Here is a 15201-nt window from a genome sequence, read left to right as displayed (position 1 = left end):
GAGCAATGAGATCACGATTTTCACAAAGGACAAGAACCGCCGCTGCCGCCACTGCTAAGGCTGCTGCTTCCCCTCCCTGCGCGGGTCCCGCATGACATCACCGGTGAGCTCCTGCGGGTGGGGGGAGAGAAGGCTTTGCCAGGGACTCAGCCCCAGCCCAAGGAGGATAAACACGGAATAACAAGGCTACGGGGGGGTGGGGGTGTGGGGGGGAGGGAGAGGGAGAAGGAAAAAGCAGGACCACGTTTCCTACCACCACCCTGAACGTGTGTATGGGGTGGGGTGTTGCACCGAGTCCTTAAGCAGCCGCACCCCAAATTCCGTTCCCGCATCGCACACCCCACCCTCCTTCAACTCCCAATTCCAAGTCCAACAAAAACCGACATCCAAAGCAGCCAGGGAAGTCGCCTTGAGAGGCCCAAGGGGGACGGCAGAGAGGATCCCGGGGACTGGGAGGGACCACGACGCCCGCGCCTCCTTGGGGGAGTGGGGGGAAGGCGGTCGCCGCTGCGCCCCCGCCCGGCCCAGCCAGCGGTGCCTCCCCCGCCAGGCAACAGCGGCCAGAGGGGGGAGGCAGAAGCGCCTCCTCCGTGCCAGGAGCCGAGACGGCGGCGCAGGGGGAGGAAGGCGCCTCACCTTACCCCCGATGAGGGGCGGGTCATGCCATGGCAGCGCCCGCGAGCCATAGCGGCGGCGGCGGCGAGAGGAGCCCAACCAGCAGCCCCCGGAGCTCGACAGTGGCCGGGGACGCCGCGGCGGGAGCCCGGGACGGCCGGGACGTGGGAGCCAGGAGTGCATCGGTGACGGTCCCCGGCCTCCCTCCGCTTGAGGACTACGAGTGCAAAATCTGCTACAACTACTTCGACGCAGACCGGCGCGCGCCCAAGCTGCTAGCGTGCCTGCACACCTTCTGCCAGGAGTGCCTGAGCCGGCTGCAGCTCCGCGCCGCCGCCGCCGCCACCGCCGCGCCCGAGCGCCCGCTGCGCCCGCCGCCCTGGCACGGGCCGCCCAGCGCCATCGCTTGCCCCGTGTGCCGCCACCGCACGCCGCTGCCCGACAGCCGCGTGTACGGCCTTCCCAACAACACCAAGCTCGCCGAGGCCTTCCCGCTGGCCCTACGCGCCGCGCACGACCCGCTGCCCCAGGACCGCCTCCCGCCGCTGCCCGCGCGCCACCCAGCGCCCGCCGCGGCCCCGTCGCCCGCCCCGGCCCCGCTGCCGCCGCCGGCGGCGTCCGCCGAGGACGCGGCCCGAGGACCAAGCGCCAGCGCCGGCCTGCGCGCCCCGGGCGCCTACGAGAGCTGCCAGAACTGCAAGCGCGCCGCGCTCACCGCCGGCTGCGTGTGCGTCGTCTTCTCCTTCCTCTCCATGGTGGTGCTGCTCTTCACCGGCCTCATCTTCGTCAACCACTACGGCGGCGGCGGGCTCCCCCCGGGGGGCGGGACGTCTCCTGATGCGGCCCCGGCAGCCGGTTTGCCCTTGCCTTCGCCCGTGGGGCCCATCTGCCTGTCGGTGGCCAGCATCCTGGCGCTCTTCTCGGTCGTCGTCACTTGGGTTATCTGCTGGCTCAAGTACCGGCCCGAGGGCGCGGCCACGGGCTCGGCTGCGGGCGGCGGCGGCGGCCCGAGGGCGCGGGCGGCGGCGGAGGCGGGCGGCGCACGGGGGAGCGACACGTAGTGGGGCCGCACGCCTGGCCTCCCTCCCATACCTCCAGCGCGGTCCGAGAGGAGGGGGCCTCGGGCCCTGTGCGCTCGAGCTTCTCCGCCCTCTGCGGAGGGCGGCCCCCGGCCGCTCACCCCCTCACCGCCCGGTCACGGCAGAGCTTCGGTTTTCCGCGTCTCTGGCCTTTCAGGCCCACGCTTCCGCGCTGGGCCAGAGAGGGAAACCGAGGAGGCGGGGATGCGGGTGGCAGTCCCATCTCCCTGGACTGTGCAAGGTCAACTTCCGCTTCATGCACCACCCTCATCCTCGCCAGAGTGCACAGCCATCCCTCCTGGGGTCCGAGGATTTGCAAAAAGAAGAGGAAGGAGGAGTGGGATGCCCGCTGCCCCGCCTGGAAGCTGGTTTTCTGGCTGCTGTGACTTGAGAGTTTCTTTAAGGGTATAGGTGCGCGCTCACGTCTGCAGCAGTTGTGAATGGACCTGAATTGTCCAGAGGAAGCATGAATGAGATGTAAACGTGAAAGGTTTCCCTGCTTCCTGGAGAGTGAGTGAGCCAGAGCGCAGAGAGCGACGTTCAACCCCCGGGGGCACGGCGCTGGCGTGAGTTGGAAGGCTGCACCGACCAAGAGTCCGCATCAGTGCGCGATTGGGCAGGTGCTCAGCGCGCGTGCGCGCTCACATGTGCCGCTGGAGTCTCCGGAGCAGAGCAGGGGTGGCGCGCACAGGGCGGTAGATCCGTCTGCTAGCGGCCCGACGGAGTCCAGAAGTTCCATGTCCTGGAAACTTGTGATTGTTTTATTCACGGTGTTGCTACCAGGAAGTCATTTCATCTTCTGTAACTGGGCTCAGGGAGCTTAACGAGCCCGTTCTCTCGTCTCTTCTCAAAACTGACTTACTGTTGCCCCCACCTGGAAGATATTGAAAGCTATTCACGCGGAAAAGAAACTGTAGGCTCCCCCTGCCATTTTTCTTAATTTCATTTTAAAAATAATTTATTTTAGAATATATAAATCTGGAAATTTTGTGCATTAAGATTTCTGGAAAAGTTGTTTGATAAGCCGTAATATTTCTCCCGTACCTCTAGTCCAAATACATTTCAAAAGTCGGGGAGGCAGTAAAGGCGTGTCGGTAATTGATTCAAGATTTTATACTGTGAAACAACTGACTTTCAATTATCTGATCAAATAGAAAATACTGCTCAAAAAACGAAACTGACAAATCAGCTGACAGGTCTTTCTTCCTTTGATTACAAATATATATTATACTTATCAGAAAAATATTATTTTGAATTCAGCTGTTTGATATTATTAGAAATCACTGAAATGTTCACATCTGATCACATTAGATGAAAAAGAATACGTACCTATCCGATTTTGTAACTAAAAAGATGATTTGGGAGTGTATGTTGCAGGTGGATTAGATGTTTTTTAAAGAAAAAAAAAAAACCTGAATTGTTCCAAATGTATTTTATATGAAAACATTCTTTATTCCATCTTTTGAAATTTGGAATAAGACAAAGTTTTCATGCCTAAAAATCACAGAAGCTACTGAGGGTATGCTATTATTCCTCATGTATTTATGCAAGCTGTCTGCATGATATCTTGACACTATTAACTGAACTTGAATGGAGCATTTGTATCTATCATAGAGTGAAGTAATTTATGGGCCATTGATAAGTGGTATGGCTGCAGTTTAGGAAGTGCAATATGGTGTGTTTTGTGTCTTCACTGTCAATAAAAACAAGAAGCATTTATAGAAAAAACCTGTTTTCATGAAACTCATTTCATGGGGAAATTGCTCTGAGTTATTTTGGTGGCACTTCTTTTCCTGAAATACACATCCTCATCCAAATTCTATCAATAATTTCACATTTTGAATAGGGCTGAGAGAGAAATAACTCACATGTGGGACTACACTGCAAAGGCATTTCATGGAATTACTTCTAGGGTTTAACGGAATTCCTGAAGGCCACGTGAGATCTGTTGTATTTTATCCACTAGTAGTATAACATTCCCCTAAAACTAAACTCTGTTGTCAGATTTTGTTCTCAGTTTCTGCCAAATGTTTTCAGTTTCCTAATACTAAGAGTCACATTTCAGAGATTGGTTTTAATTTACTTTTACCTCCAACAAATAACGTGTTATTTTTATTTCTGTATTCATTTTAATCTTTTATCCTTTGTTTACCTCCAGTGCCGAGATTCTGCTAGTATTCACAACTGTTTAGTCGTACAAGTGCAATTACACATATATATGTGTAGTTACTAGAATGTACATGCTAGTAACAGAACTTGGCTTTGTGGATGTAACCCTGTGTACATGTGGGCACATACATGTGTTTGTTATTTCATTCCCTTAAATTGGCAACCTAGAAGTTTGTCTAAAGTTACCTGGGGACCAGCTTGCTTCTTACAGAGTTTATTTATGTTCCACAGAGGAAGGTACAACAATGACATAAACTGAATTATTCCTCATAAATGAGAAAGAGATCTTTGAATTGCCTGAGTCACAACACAAGCCACATTTTGCTTCTTTCATAGGTTGCAGATGTAAATCTCTTGTAATGAGAAATTTGAATAGTTTAAAATCAAATATATATAATTAGTAGCTCAGTACCTGAACATGGAGAGATTATTTTTTCTTGGCTAACTTGGTTTTATTGCTAATTTCTGACTTCTTTATCAGGAATTGAGTGGCAGGATGAGGCGATGGAAAACATTTTTCCAATTTCTAGTGGTTTTCTGGCATGCAGCTGTTCCCCCATTTTGCAGATGTGATTTCACCGTTCCTGCATCACAGGGAAAGTCCTGGTATACCAGCATCTTAGACAGAGCATGAATTTAGCAGAAATTGTTTAAAAGACCAGTGAGTTGTCTGGAGGGCTCCTGTGACAGTGGAGTACTTTTCTCTCTTCTCATGGAAATTCTCATCTTCTCGGAAGAGCGTGACTCAACCCTGGGCACATCTCCAGCTCATGAGTAGGAACTACTAGTAAAATCACTGCAGAAAGCCCGACCTTGTCTGGCCTGAATACCTGCTCAAGAACTCGTGGTTTCCATGGCCCAGATTCTGCTTAGGTTCTGAGACGGCTGGTTAGAATTATCTTGAGGCTTTTATAGAATCTAAATTTCAAGTGAAAGAAACTCATCTTGTCGGTGATAGATTAAATACTTGGCCTCTACATGTAATATGATTTGGTGAACTGTGTCCACATCCATAAAGAGCCTTGGTTTGGGTTCTAAAGACCAGTCATTTTACCCAGCAGATATGAGTCTGAATAATGGCTCTCTCCTTTCTTGGAAGGACCTTGGCAAGTTATTTAACCTCTTTGAACCTCAGGTTCCTCATCTGCAAAACGGGAACAAAAAGAATCAGCCCTGCTTTCCTTCTGGGGTTGGCATAAGGATTTGTATACATAGGAGGGTATATGGGTGAAAATGCTTTGGAAACAAGCCCTATGTGGATCTTTAGTTTTGTTTTCATTCAGGTTTGCGAGGGTCTAATATCACCTCCTCAGAGAGGTTTGTCCTCGCCACTCTATCCCCAAGAGAATATCTATTGAAGTTTTATTTTCTTCTTACCACTACTATCTGCAGTGGTCTTATTTATGTGTTATATGCTTTATCTCAATCTCCTGCAACCAGAATGTAAAAACAAGGGCAGAAACCTTGTCTGGTCACCCACTCTGTCCACAAAGCCTTAGCCAGTTTTTGGCATATGCTAAGTGGCAGATAACTAGTCTGTTGACTTGGCTTAACGGGAAACCCTGGTCTGAGTGTTAAGTGACTTGGCTCCCTTTTCTCACACTTTCCCTCAATAACTCCTGAGACCCCGGGGCACTTAGGTAAACAAGTGCTTTCCCCCGACTTCATAAGGAATTTTGAAAGGTGAAAAAATATACCAAAAAGCACCTTGAGTTATGAGAAAAATCAGTTCTATTACAGCAAAACTCTAACTGCAATATAGTCAGTGACAGGAGACAGTGGAGAGACTAAAAGACATTTGGCCTCCATTTCCGATCATTTTCTGCATTGTAAGATTTCAAGGTATGAATCCTTTTGGCTACCTTCTTTATAAGCACGTCTGCCCCATCCCCTCCAAAGCTAGCAGCACCTACGTAGTTGGGATAAGCTTACAATGCAGTGAAATTTCCCCACAACATTGAGAGCAAGATCTGTTAAATTTCTCATTATGTGTTACTCCCCGTTTTACTAATTCTTCAATCTTTGCCACTTTAAATAAATTATCCTTCAGAGACTTGCTAAATTTGTCATCTCAGTAGCTGAGTAATCCCCTATTAATCTGTGATCCAACTCATCCTCTTTAATCATTTAATTCCCATTAGCTAATATTTGTATTTTAAATTTCTGTTATGATACAAAGATGATTACCTTCATGCCATGGGCATTGAACTGCATCCCTGTTAAAGGTAAATAGCATACTTCTTCCTTTGAAACAATACGTTTTTATTGTATATGTTATAGCATAAGTTTGTGGAATATCAAGTATTTACTACAGTAAATATTTATGAAATGAGTACTAGAAATGACTGTAGCTGGATCTTGGTTCCAAGTTATGTGAATGAAGAAATCATGAGAGAGATTTTATCTATCTTTTGCTAGATCTCTTTTCATTGTGCATTTAAGAAAAGCTTTGTAATACATACCATTAGCATTGTTTCTATCCATTGATCAAACTCGCAGCTTCCCTTCTCTTACACAAAACTAAAACATGCCAAAGAGAGGCAAGTTTGCTTCTGTGATAAATTCCCCATCATGCTTGGTTATAAAATACATTCAGGGAAGTAAGAGTGTTCAACTTCCAAGAATATTCCTAGGAGCTCAGGAAGAATGTGCACACTTCCTTTAGAAAAAATTGTCTTTGCATGTAAAATTGGATTATCTTTGGCTTAGAAATACCACATCTCCATGGGGTGGAAGAGGGGGTAGTGCTGAAGTAGGAAGAAAGAAGGTAGAGAAGATGTGCAAAAAAGTTCTCCTAACCCCTAGTACTACAAACACACATTCCGAAATAAACGGGAGAGAAAGTGTTTAATCTGCAAGAAGAGAACACTTTTATTTCAGCAGTTATTATTTCAAGAACCATGGTAATAATTGAGTGGCTCAGCTATCTCTTACCACAATGACAGTACTCTCTATCATATGGAAATGATACTTTGATAAGATTGATATGTCTACTGTGTGTGCATTTAAAAATAGTTTCTAGTCAAACTTGGGAGGTGAAGAGCAATTGCACCTGACTTGCAGCTTGGGGCGGGGGCGGTGGGTGAGGTGGGGAGGGGAAGGATTAACTTCAAGTTGTCAAGCAGACAGTTTTTGCTTGGAAGAAAATTTGGGACTGAACTCTGCAAGGAAAAGATTTGTCCCTAGAGTCAATTTCTTATTAAATTCACACACAGCAAACTTATTTCCTGATTGGAGCCTTAGCAGAGGTTCTCAACTCTGGCTGCAGTTTAGAATTACCTGGAGCGCTTAAGAAAAAAAAAAACAAAAACAAAAAAAAACAAAACGCGGAAGCACCCGTCCCGCCCCCGGAGACATTTATTTAATTGGTCTGCGAGTAGGGGTGGGGGTGGGGAGGAGAGGCGCAGCAGTAGTTTTTAAAAGGCGCCCCAGGTGATTGTACTGAGCAGCAAGATTTGAAAGCCATTCTACTTCACAGCGTTTTTTATTGAAATGCGACGTTCTCCCCAATCCCACTTTAATGAACTAAACGCCGCCAGGTTTCTTAGAAAATGGGATTGTGGACTAATGCTTGGATTTTGGAAATGGCCATAATTTGGATAACTATTTGTTGCTCTGGCTGTTCCCTCTGACTCTCCACACACACACACACACACACGCACACACTCACACTGTTGACTTTGTATTCCCAGGAAAGTTAGGTAAATATTTGCCTCCTAATTGCGCGCGCTCGTGATCTTTCCTAATGTGGCGGGGATGACGGCTGCGCCTCCGCACCTTACAGGGCTTTTCCGTGGGCTCCCCTCGGTCCCTCAAAATAGGGGTGTGCTTTCCAAGTCAAAATTCAGCGACAACGTGGGGATTTGAGGGTGGATTATGTGGATAACCGGGAAAGTCTAGAGGTTAAATTAACAAAACCTCGCCAGTTGACAGCTGTGGGTGTCATCGCCCGTGACAGCTGAAGGGGAAGCTGCTGGTCACCAACAGGTGTGGACGTGCGAGCAGATGCAGAGCAGAGAGTAGTGTTTCAAGATATTCGCTAGCAGAGTTATTACATTCTTTCCAAAGACCCTTCCGAGTAGCCGTTCAGCGTGCAAATTAATTCCACACTCTTGGATCCAGGTGTAAAGGGATTTGCGCTGAGACCCAGCGGCCAGCGGGCGGTGGGAGGAGGGGGATTACCTCGATTTCTCTGCGTTTGAACGCGGACGCCCGAGGTGGCTCGGAGCTGAGCGCAAGGACTACCCGGGGAGAAGTGCGGGCGCGGGGACCGCCGAGGGCGGCCAGCGCGACAGGTCCCCGGGGAGGCTCCTGGGCGGGCGGGGTGGAGTCCGCATCCTGCGGCTGGCCTGTGCCCGCCCCCGCGCAGCCTCCTGGGCTGGAGGGAACTCGAGGCCGCCCGGGGCGACAGGCTAGTCCCCGCACAACTGGGCCAACGACAACGACTTAAGCGTGTCCCTTTCGCAGCCCCCGACCCCAAACCCCAGCCCAGTAACCCCCAAGCTTGCGATCCCGAAGGGCAGACCGGGGAGAAGTCGAAGACACAAAGACGCTGTCACCAGCCCATTCGTCGCGCGCGGGGGAACCAGCTGGCACGGTACTTTGCAAACCCAGCCACTCGACATCGCTGCTTAGCTTGTTTATTTGTTTTGTCTTTGTATGGAAACTGGTCTTCAGCCCTAACTCTCTGGATTCTGTGACGTCCCGATTTCAGGGTCTGAAGGTCTATGATCCAGTCGTGTCCTTACCATCTTTGGATGTCCACCGGCCCCCCCAGCGCCCGCCCCATAGATCTCGGTTCGCATCTATCTTCCTTCCTCCCTCCCTCCCTTCCTTCTTTCCTTCCTTCCCTCCCTCCCTCCCTCCCTTCCTCTTGTCCCCGCTGCGGGGCTTGCGGGATCTTAGTTCCCCCACCGGGGGCTCACCCCATCCCCGCAGTGAAAGCGCGGAGTCCTAACCACTGGACTGCCAGGGAATTTCCCGCATCTATTCTTAAAAAGAGCAGAGAAGCCCCAAATATGTAGGTTAAGAAGAAAGAGACACCGAGTGGGGTGGCTGCGGGGCGCGGAGTCGCTTGTCTGTCCGTCATTTCTCTGCTGCTTTTTGGTCCGCAGCCCGGCTTCTCCCCCGAATCCTAGCCCCGCGGGGCTCCGAAACCCGCTCCCGCCTCCCGCCGCCTTCCGCATTGTCCCCACGGCTTTCAAAGACGCAAAGGTGTCCTGACAAACCTTCCCATTGTCCGGAGGGCGGGTCAGCGGGACGTGGACGCGAAGGGTTGGGGGCTTGGAAATACCTTAGGCATCTTCGGGTTTCCTCTTGGAAATTCCTCGCAGTTCCCCGCGGGGGCGGCGCTGGCATCCTACCCCAGACCTTCCACCACCACGAGGCGGTCCACAAGACGGAGAGGCTCGCCACACGGCTAGGGGCCTAGGAGGAGTTCAAGAAGCCCGGCCCACGCCACGTTCCAAATATAGCGCTGATCCGCAGGGAGCAGGAAGATTTGGATTCTTTCTGCCAATACTCACCAGCTGCCTGCCACTTGTCCGGCCCGAATTAGGGGCGGCTGGATGGTGCTAAGTGTCTCAGGTTCTCCGCATGGAAATATAGGCTAATAAACTCTGGGAGTAAGAAAACGGGTTGTTTAAAATAAGCAAAAATTTTAAAGTGGGATTGTTTCATTGGAAGGTTTTAAAAAGGGAACTGAAAGGGAGTAAATTTCCAAATTATTTTCAATCGAGATAAGATAGATCAGTGCCTCCCAGAGGCATTAAAGGTAACTTTTGTTGAAATTTATTTACAACCAGAACAGGGCAAACAATGAGAGGTAAAGTATTTAACCAGCTCCCAGATTCCATCCCTTTCGGGTTCGATGCCAGCGTTAGAAACCTGTAGGGCTTTCTAACTGAACAGGAGTGGCAACACCACATTGTCGGGGGTTTAAATCTTAGTTTTGTTGCTTCCCAGCTGTGTGACCTAGAGCAAGTTAAGTAATGTCTCTGGTCCTTTCTTTTTTCTCATTTTAATTGGATACAATCTAGGTTTTTTTAAGCAGTAAGTAAATTAATCTTTGTAAATGGCTGAGGATAATGCCAGTACCTATGAAGTGCTCGATACATATATGCTATTACTCTTATATAATGTTTTATTACTATTATATAATTATACAGTGATAATGTGCCAGTATGGTTAAGTGCTGTTGTCGCCACACAATTTCCCCAGTTCTCCCAAGATGGGGAACCCAAGCCTCTAGACCAAGGAGTGCCAGGCTTTCTGAGCACTCATGCTGCCAACCCCAGGACACCGGGCATGTTCTGAGAAGTCTCCTGGAAAGTGTGGTCTGATTCCTGGGAGGGAGCCTGGGACAGGTGACGGAGAGATGGCTTAGCAGCCTGTAGTGGTGGGGAGAGGTTGGTGGCACCAGAAAAGCCTGACCTCCCTACCCTGGTACTTTGATAACTGGTACCTTAAAAGTGTTTGTTCCAAGTGTTGATTTTATCCATCCTTTCTCCCATCACCCTGCACTTCTGTAATGTGTGAGTGGGCAAAGTCCTATCTCTATTTCTTGTTTTTAACATAAATGAATTCTAAAACCTTGGGAGCAAACTAAATGACTTATTCTTAAGTCAACTCTCTGTATCCCGGTAGCCCCTAGTATACAAGTATCTCTCCCATGACCACATATTCTGGAACAGTGAAATTGGAGATTCAGACCACTTTTCCCAGTGCAAATGTGTCCTTCAAATTAGAAACAGTCATTCCTTGTTGTCTACAATAAACCCACCTTGACTAACATCAATTAGGATTTTTTAAATCAGCAATATCTTAGTCATAATGTTTCTTCAGTATTTTGTTATTCTCTCTCCCCCTCCCCTTTTCAGTCTTCAAGCAATCCCCTTTCCTTCCAGGACTTTTCATTTTCTTCTCTTTTGTCTGTCTCTGAAAACTTCTGTTTTTAGGGTACTTTCCTGCTTTTTGAGCTCAGGAATCTTCTTTGATTTCTCCCTCCTGGAGTGACTTGCCAATCTCTCCACAGAGTTCACAATGCTCCAGGATCTAGCTCCTGCCTTCCTGGGTCATCCTGCCCAAATGAAACCACACCATTTGCTCCTTTCTGAAACTGGAGCTTCCTCACCAATCAGAGGAGGAGAGTGCATGCCTCCTCCCCTACTTGGAAATGTGACCTTGTTTTGGGGGACCTTTGATTATCGTTTCTATTACAGGGATGACTCTTATGATCTCATTGTAACAGGACAGCCTGGGTTTTCTGAGAACCTCCTCAGCCTGCTTTGGAGATAGAAAACATAGGTCTGGGCTTCCCTGGTGGTGCAGTGGTTGAGAATGTGCCTGCTAATGCAGGGGACACGGGTTCGAGCCCTGGTCTGGGAAGATCCCACATGGGCAGAGCAACTAGGCCCGTGAGCCACAACTACTGAGCCTGTGTGTCTGGAGCCTGTGCTCCGCAACAAGAGAGGCTGCGATAGTGAGAGGCCTGCGCACCGCGATGAAGAGTGGCCCCCGCTTGCCACAACTAGAGAAAGCCCTCGCACAGAAACGAAGACCCAACACAGGCAAAAATAAATAAATAAATAAAAAGTGCTTAAGTAAAAGACTATGAAAATCATGCATAAAAAATGTTGTTAAAAAAAAAAACACATAGGTCTGAGGTGCTACAGGGATTCCCTTTCCACATGGGCCTTCTTACCTCTGCTGCAGGTACACACTGTTTCTCTTTTTCTCCCTTACTAAGTAGCTCCAAAATCTAGTGAGACTTTATCAGTAGTTTTCTGAGAAGTAAGAACTGCTCCCTTTTGCTGAGTAGTATTTCTGCTACCATTCTGAGAAAGCCATGGCCTCCTTTCAAGCCCCCACTGCAGGGCTGCATGCTGTTGTCTCTACTTTATCTGCTGGTTCCCTTGATCCCAGACTTTCACAGGGAAAGGTGTTTTCAAAGCCTTCCTATTAATAACGTGTGAAGCCTTGTGAAGACATTCTCTCCTGAATGGTCCTGCTGGTGTCTTTCGCGTTTACCTCACAAGGCCATCAGCTGGGGAAGGATGACTGCTTCACTAGGGTCTAGGGATCTTCTGGAGGATTCCTTCCTTTCCCCTTCCCCTCAGAGTGGTGGCAGCTGCTGGGAACCATTCAGGAGGGACACGCACGTTAGCCCCACCCTGTGGAGCAGGGCATTTCTAGTCTGCCCAACTTTTCTCCTGCCTGGAAGGACTTTTCTCCGGTTTGGGGAATGGGAATGACAGGTCCCGGTGACTGGGGGGTCTGGATACCAAGAAGTTGGGCCTTCATTTTCTTTCAAATAGTAATGCAATTTTCAGCCAATGGGCACTGAGAGGAAGACTCCCAAGCTCCTGCTGGATTTTTGAGCCACAGACGTGGGAAGGGAGGCGACAGGGAAATCTCCATCTCCTGACCCTCAACGGTGACGTCTGCCTTACTCCCAGAGGTGGGGTGAGGGATGGCTTCAAGGAAGCCTCCGTCTGTTGCTGGGAAGATTCAGTCCCCTGTCACCCCTTTAGTAGCCTGAATGAAGTGTCTTCAGAAAGAGGACAGTGGGAAACATCTGGAGAGACTTCAAGCCGCAAGAGGACCCAACAGCTGCCTCTTTCCAGGCAGAGCACCTCTGCAGGTTTGGCTGCCCAGGCCCAGGCCCCGAGTATGCCAGGACTTCAGGATGCTCCACCCACTGGCAGTAGTAACTCCTTAAGGTGTTTTCCATCTACACGGTTTTTTCACTTTCTCCCTTCACCCTTTTCCTTCCTTCAGCAATCACTCCTTCCTACCTCCCTTCTCTGCAGGAATCTACCTCTTCTGAACCTGCCCAGGCCTTTTCCGCTGAAATAGCAATGCCCCCGCCCCACTCCACCCCACTCCAAGGTTGAACACCCCTTCTCCCCCTAAGTCCTTCGAGCTTCGCCAGAGCTGAGCTGCATCCTTGCAGCCAATCTCCTGACAAGTTACATTTATATTCTCTTTGGTTATTTTCTGGCACATTGGCTCTGCCAGGATGAGGACCGTGGTTTGTTTTCATCACAAGGGTAGCCCCACCCCTCGGAAAAGCACGTAGTAGACGCTCAAGAAGTATATGAGGAATAAATGCGAAGCTCTGAGACGGCTCTGGGAACACAGCCAGAAGACAGGCCGACCATGGGGGGTGGGGGAGGCAGGGGGAGAGTAAGGTAATCAAAACTGCCCCAGGGAAAGGCTTCAAAGGCCAGGCTTGCAAGTGTCTCAGGCCATGGAGCCCTGGAGATGACCAGTGAGTAAAGGAGCCTGAACATTTAATGAAAATTTTCGGAGGGGGAATGAATGATTGAGAGAGTGTCGGACACGGAGTATGCCCAGCCCCCGCACGGAGGAAGCCGCAGGAAAGAGGGCGACGCTCCAGGTGCTGCTAAAGCCAGGAGGGTGGTGCTAGCCGGCCACCGCCTCGCTCACCTCTGGGCTCCGCCAGCGCGGCCCAAAGCAGGGCAGCAGGTCCCGCTTCTCCTCAGGCCATCGGGTCCCCAGGGCGTGCGCCAAAGCAGGCTGCTCCTGGCACCGCGCTCATGAGAGAAGCTCAGATTGCGCGTTGAGACTTTCCGCCTCCTGGGAAGGCTACGAAAAGCCCGCCCGCCAAGGACGCGGAAGGAGGCAAGGGCGGGCAGACCAGTCCTTTAGGGTACAGTAGGCTGAAGGCCCAACCTCCGACGCCAGGCTGGAGGTTGCAGAACCAAGAGGGGCACCTAGGAGCGCACCCTACGTCCTTCGGGGCCGGATCCTCGCTGTCCAATCTCAGAGAGGCCACGAAGAGGGCTTGCGCAGCACCCACCTCTTCCGCTATGGCCTCGGAAATAATTACCCTATTAGGTTTGTGCCCTGAATTGCCCCCCCCCCCTTTTTTTAAATCCGGCAGAATCTTTTTATGGGGATCCAGCGGAAGCATCTCAGCTCCGATGTTCCAGGTTCAAGGTGCAGAGAGGACGGGACCTGCTAGGATGGCGTAGGAGGGGTGGGGGGAGGGTGAGAAGGAGCTCAGGCCGAGGGAATATTGCTGGCCAGGTTGAGAGGGGTGGTCTCATAGACACCCTACCGCAGGACGCTTTCCGGAGTGAGCTCAAGGGTCCCTGCCCTCAGCGGACAGAGTGCAGTGGGGCTGCCTGGGAGGAAGCTGAATTTGGCGGCCCCATCTCCAGCCAGCTTTCCCACACGGTACCTGGAGGCTTGGAGCTTTCCTGGATTTCTCTGCCAAGAACTAGAGCCCCACCCCTCCCACGCTCTCCTGCCAGTGCAGGCGTCCTCTTGCACCCTCCAGCGCCTGGGAGGGTTTGGCATCCTGGACAGCTTCTAAGGTCCTCCCCGCCCCGCCCCCCAGGGCAGCTCTCAGGGGCGTCCTCGGGGCGACAGGACTGGGTTTTCTTCTCCTCACCCCTGTCTCATTCGGGCTCCGCAGAATCGAGTTTTGTCCGGCTCATCCTGCGAGCCTCCGAGGGAAGAGGAGGGTGGGGCGCTGGGTGGGGAGCAGGGGGCCGAAGAAACTGGCCGCGGGGTGTGTTCGAACGAGTCTGCTTGTGAGTTGCTGTGTGAGTAAACGAGCGAGTGCCCAGATGCGGGAGGGACCTGCGTGGGGGGCACGGGGCTCTGTCGGGGCTCCGGGAACCGTCGGGCGGGCGCGCAGCAGGCTCTGGGCTCGGGGAGAGGCCTGGCGTGGCCCGGAGAGCCCCGTCCCCCCCGGCCGCCACTGCGGCGCCAGCCGGGAAAGGTGGACACGATGCGGACACCGCTGGCTTCTCGGCTCCTTCCCCAAAGGCGCTCCGGGAAGGGATTAGGCGCCCGCTGTACTTTCGCTTTGGGCCTGATTGATGCGCCCCGCGCACTGAGGGCTGCGTAATTAATAAAGATTACGCCCGTTTTGTCGAAACGTCCCTCTTAATGAATGGAGAGGAGGACGCGAAGGGTGATTTATTTGCATTTGGAAAATTCGCTCGGCGGTGCGGGCTTTGCACTGTGGAGGCGGCCGCTGGGACCCAGGCCACCACCGGACTGAGGTGTTCTCGTTCCGGATCGAGGTGTCCCCCATCCTGTTCCCCTCGCCTCGCTGTCTCCGGGACCTACTCCCTGGGACTCAACACCCCCTCCCCCAGTCTACCATCACTCTAGCTCGGGTGGCCCTCCCTTTCCTCAAAGGACGCTGGGGGACCTGGCGGGCACTCCCGTCTCTCGCTCCTCCCGGCTCGCTCCCCGCTGCACCTCCTTACCGCTCCCCCTCCCGTCCAGAGGGGGCTTCCAGGAGCAGGGATCACTGATCCCTGGGCTCGGCCGGGGCTCCCGTCTGTGCTCTCAGGGA

At 51.5% G+C, this 15201-nt stretch overlaps 1 protein-coding gene across 1 annotated transcript; it reads left to right on the top strand.

The window, feature by feature from the left end:
• Positions 1-665: 665 nt before the first annotated feature.
• Positions 666-1676, top strand: LOC130708660 (RING finger protein 223). The gene has a single exon (XM_057550629.1). The coding sequence runs from the start codon at positions 666-668 to the stop codon at positions 1674-1676; it is 1011 nt and encodes a 336-aa protein (XP_057406612.1).
• The last annotated feature ends 13525 nt before the right edge of the window (positions 1677-15201 follow it).

Source organism: Balaenoptera acutorostrata, chromosome 8, assembly GCF_949987535.1.
Source record: "Balaenoptera acutorostrata chromosome 8, mBalAcu1.1, whole genome shotgun sequence".
NCBI classification, from domain to species: Eukaryota; Metazoa; Chordata; class Mammalia; order Artiodactyla; family Balaenopteridae; genus Balaenoptera; species Balaenoptera acutorostrata.
The sequence above is the reverse complement of the archived record's forward strand: the minus strand, read 5'-3'. Positions and strand labels throughout refer to the sequence as shown.

Coding starts and splice junctions, on each gene's coding strand:
- LOC130708660 (XM_057550629.1), top strand. CDS start 666: ATGGCAGCGCCCGCGAGCCATAGCGGCGGCGGCGGCGAGAGGAGCCCA.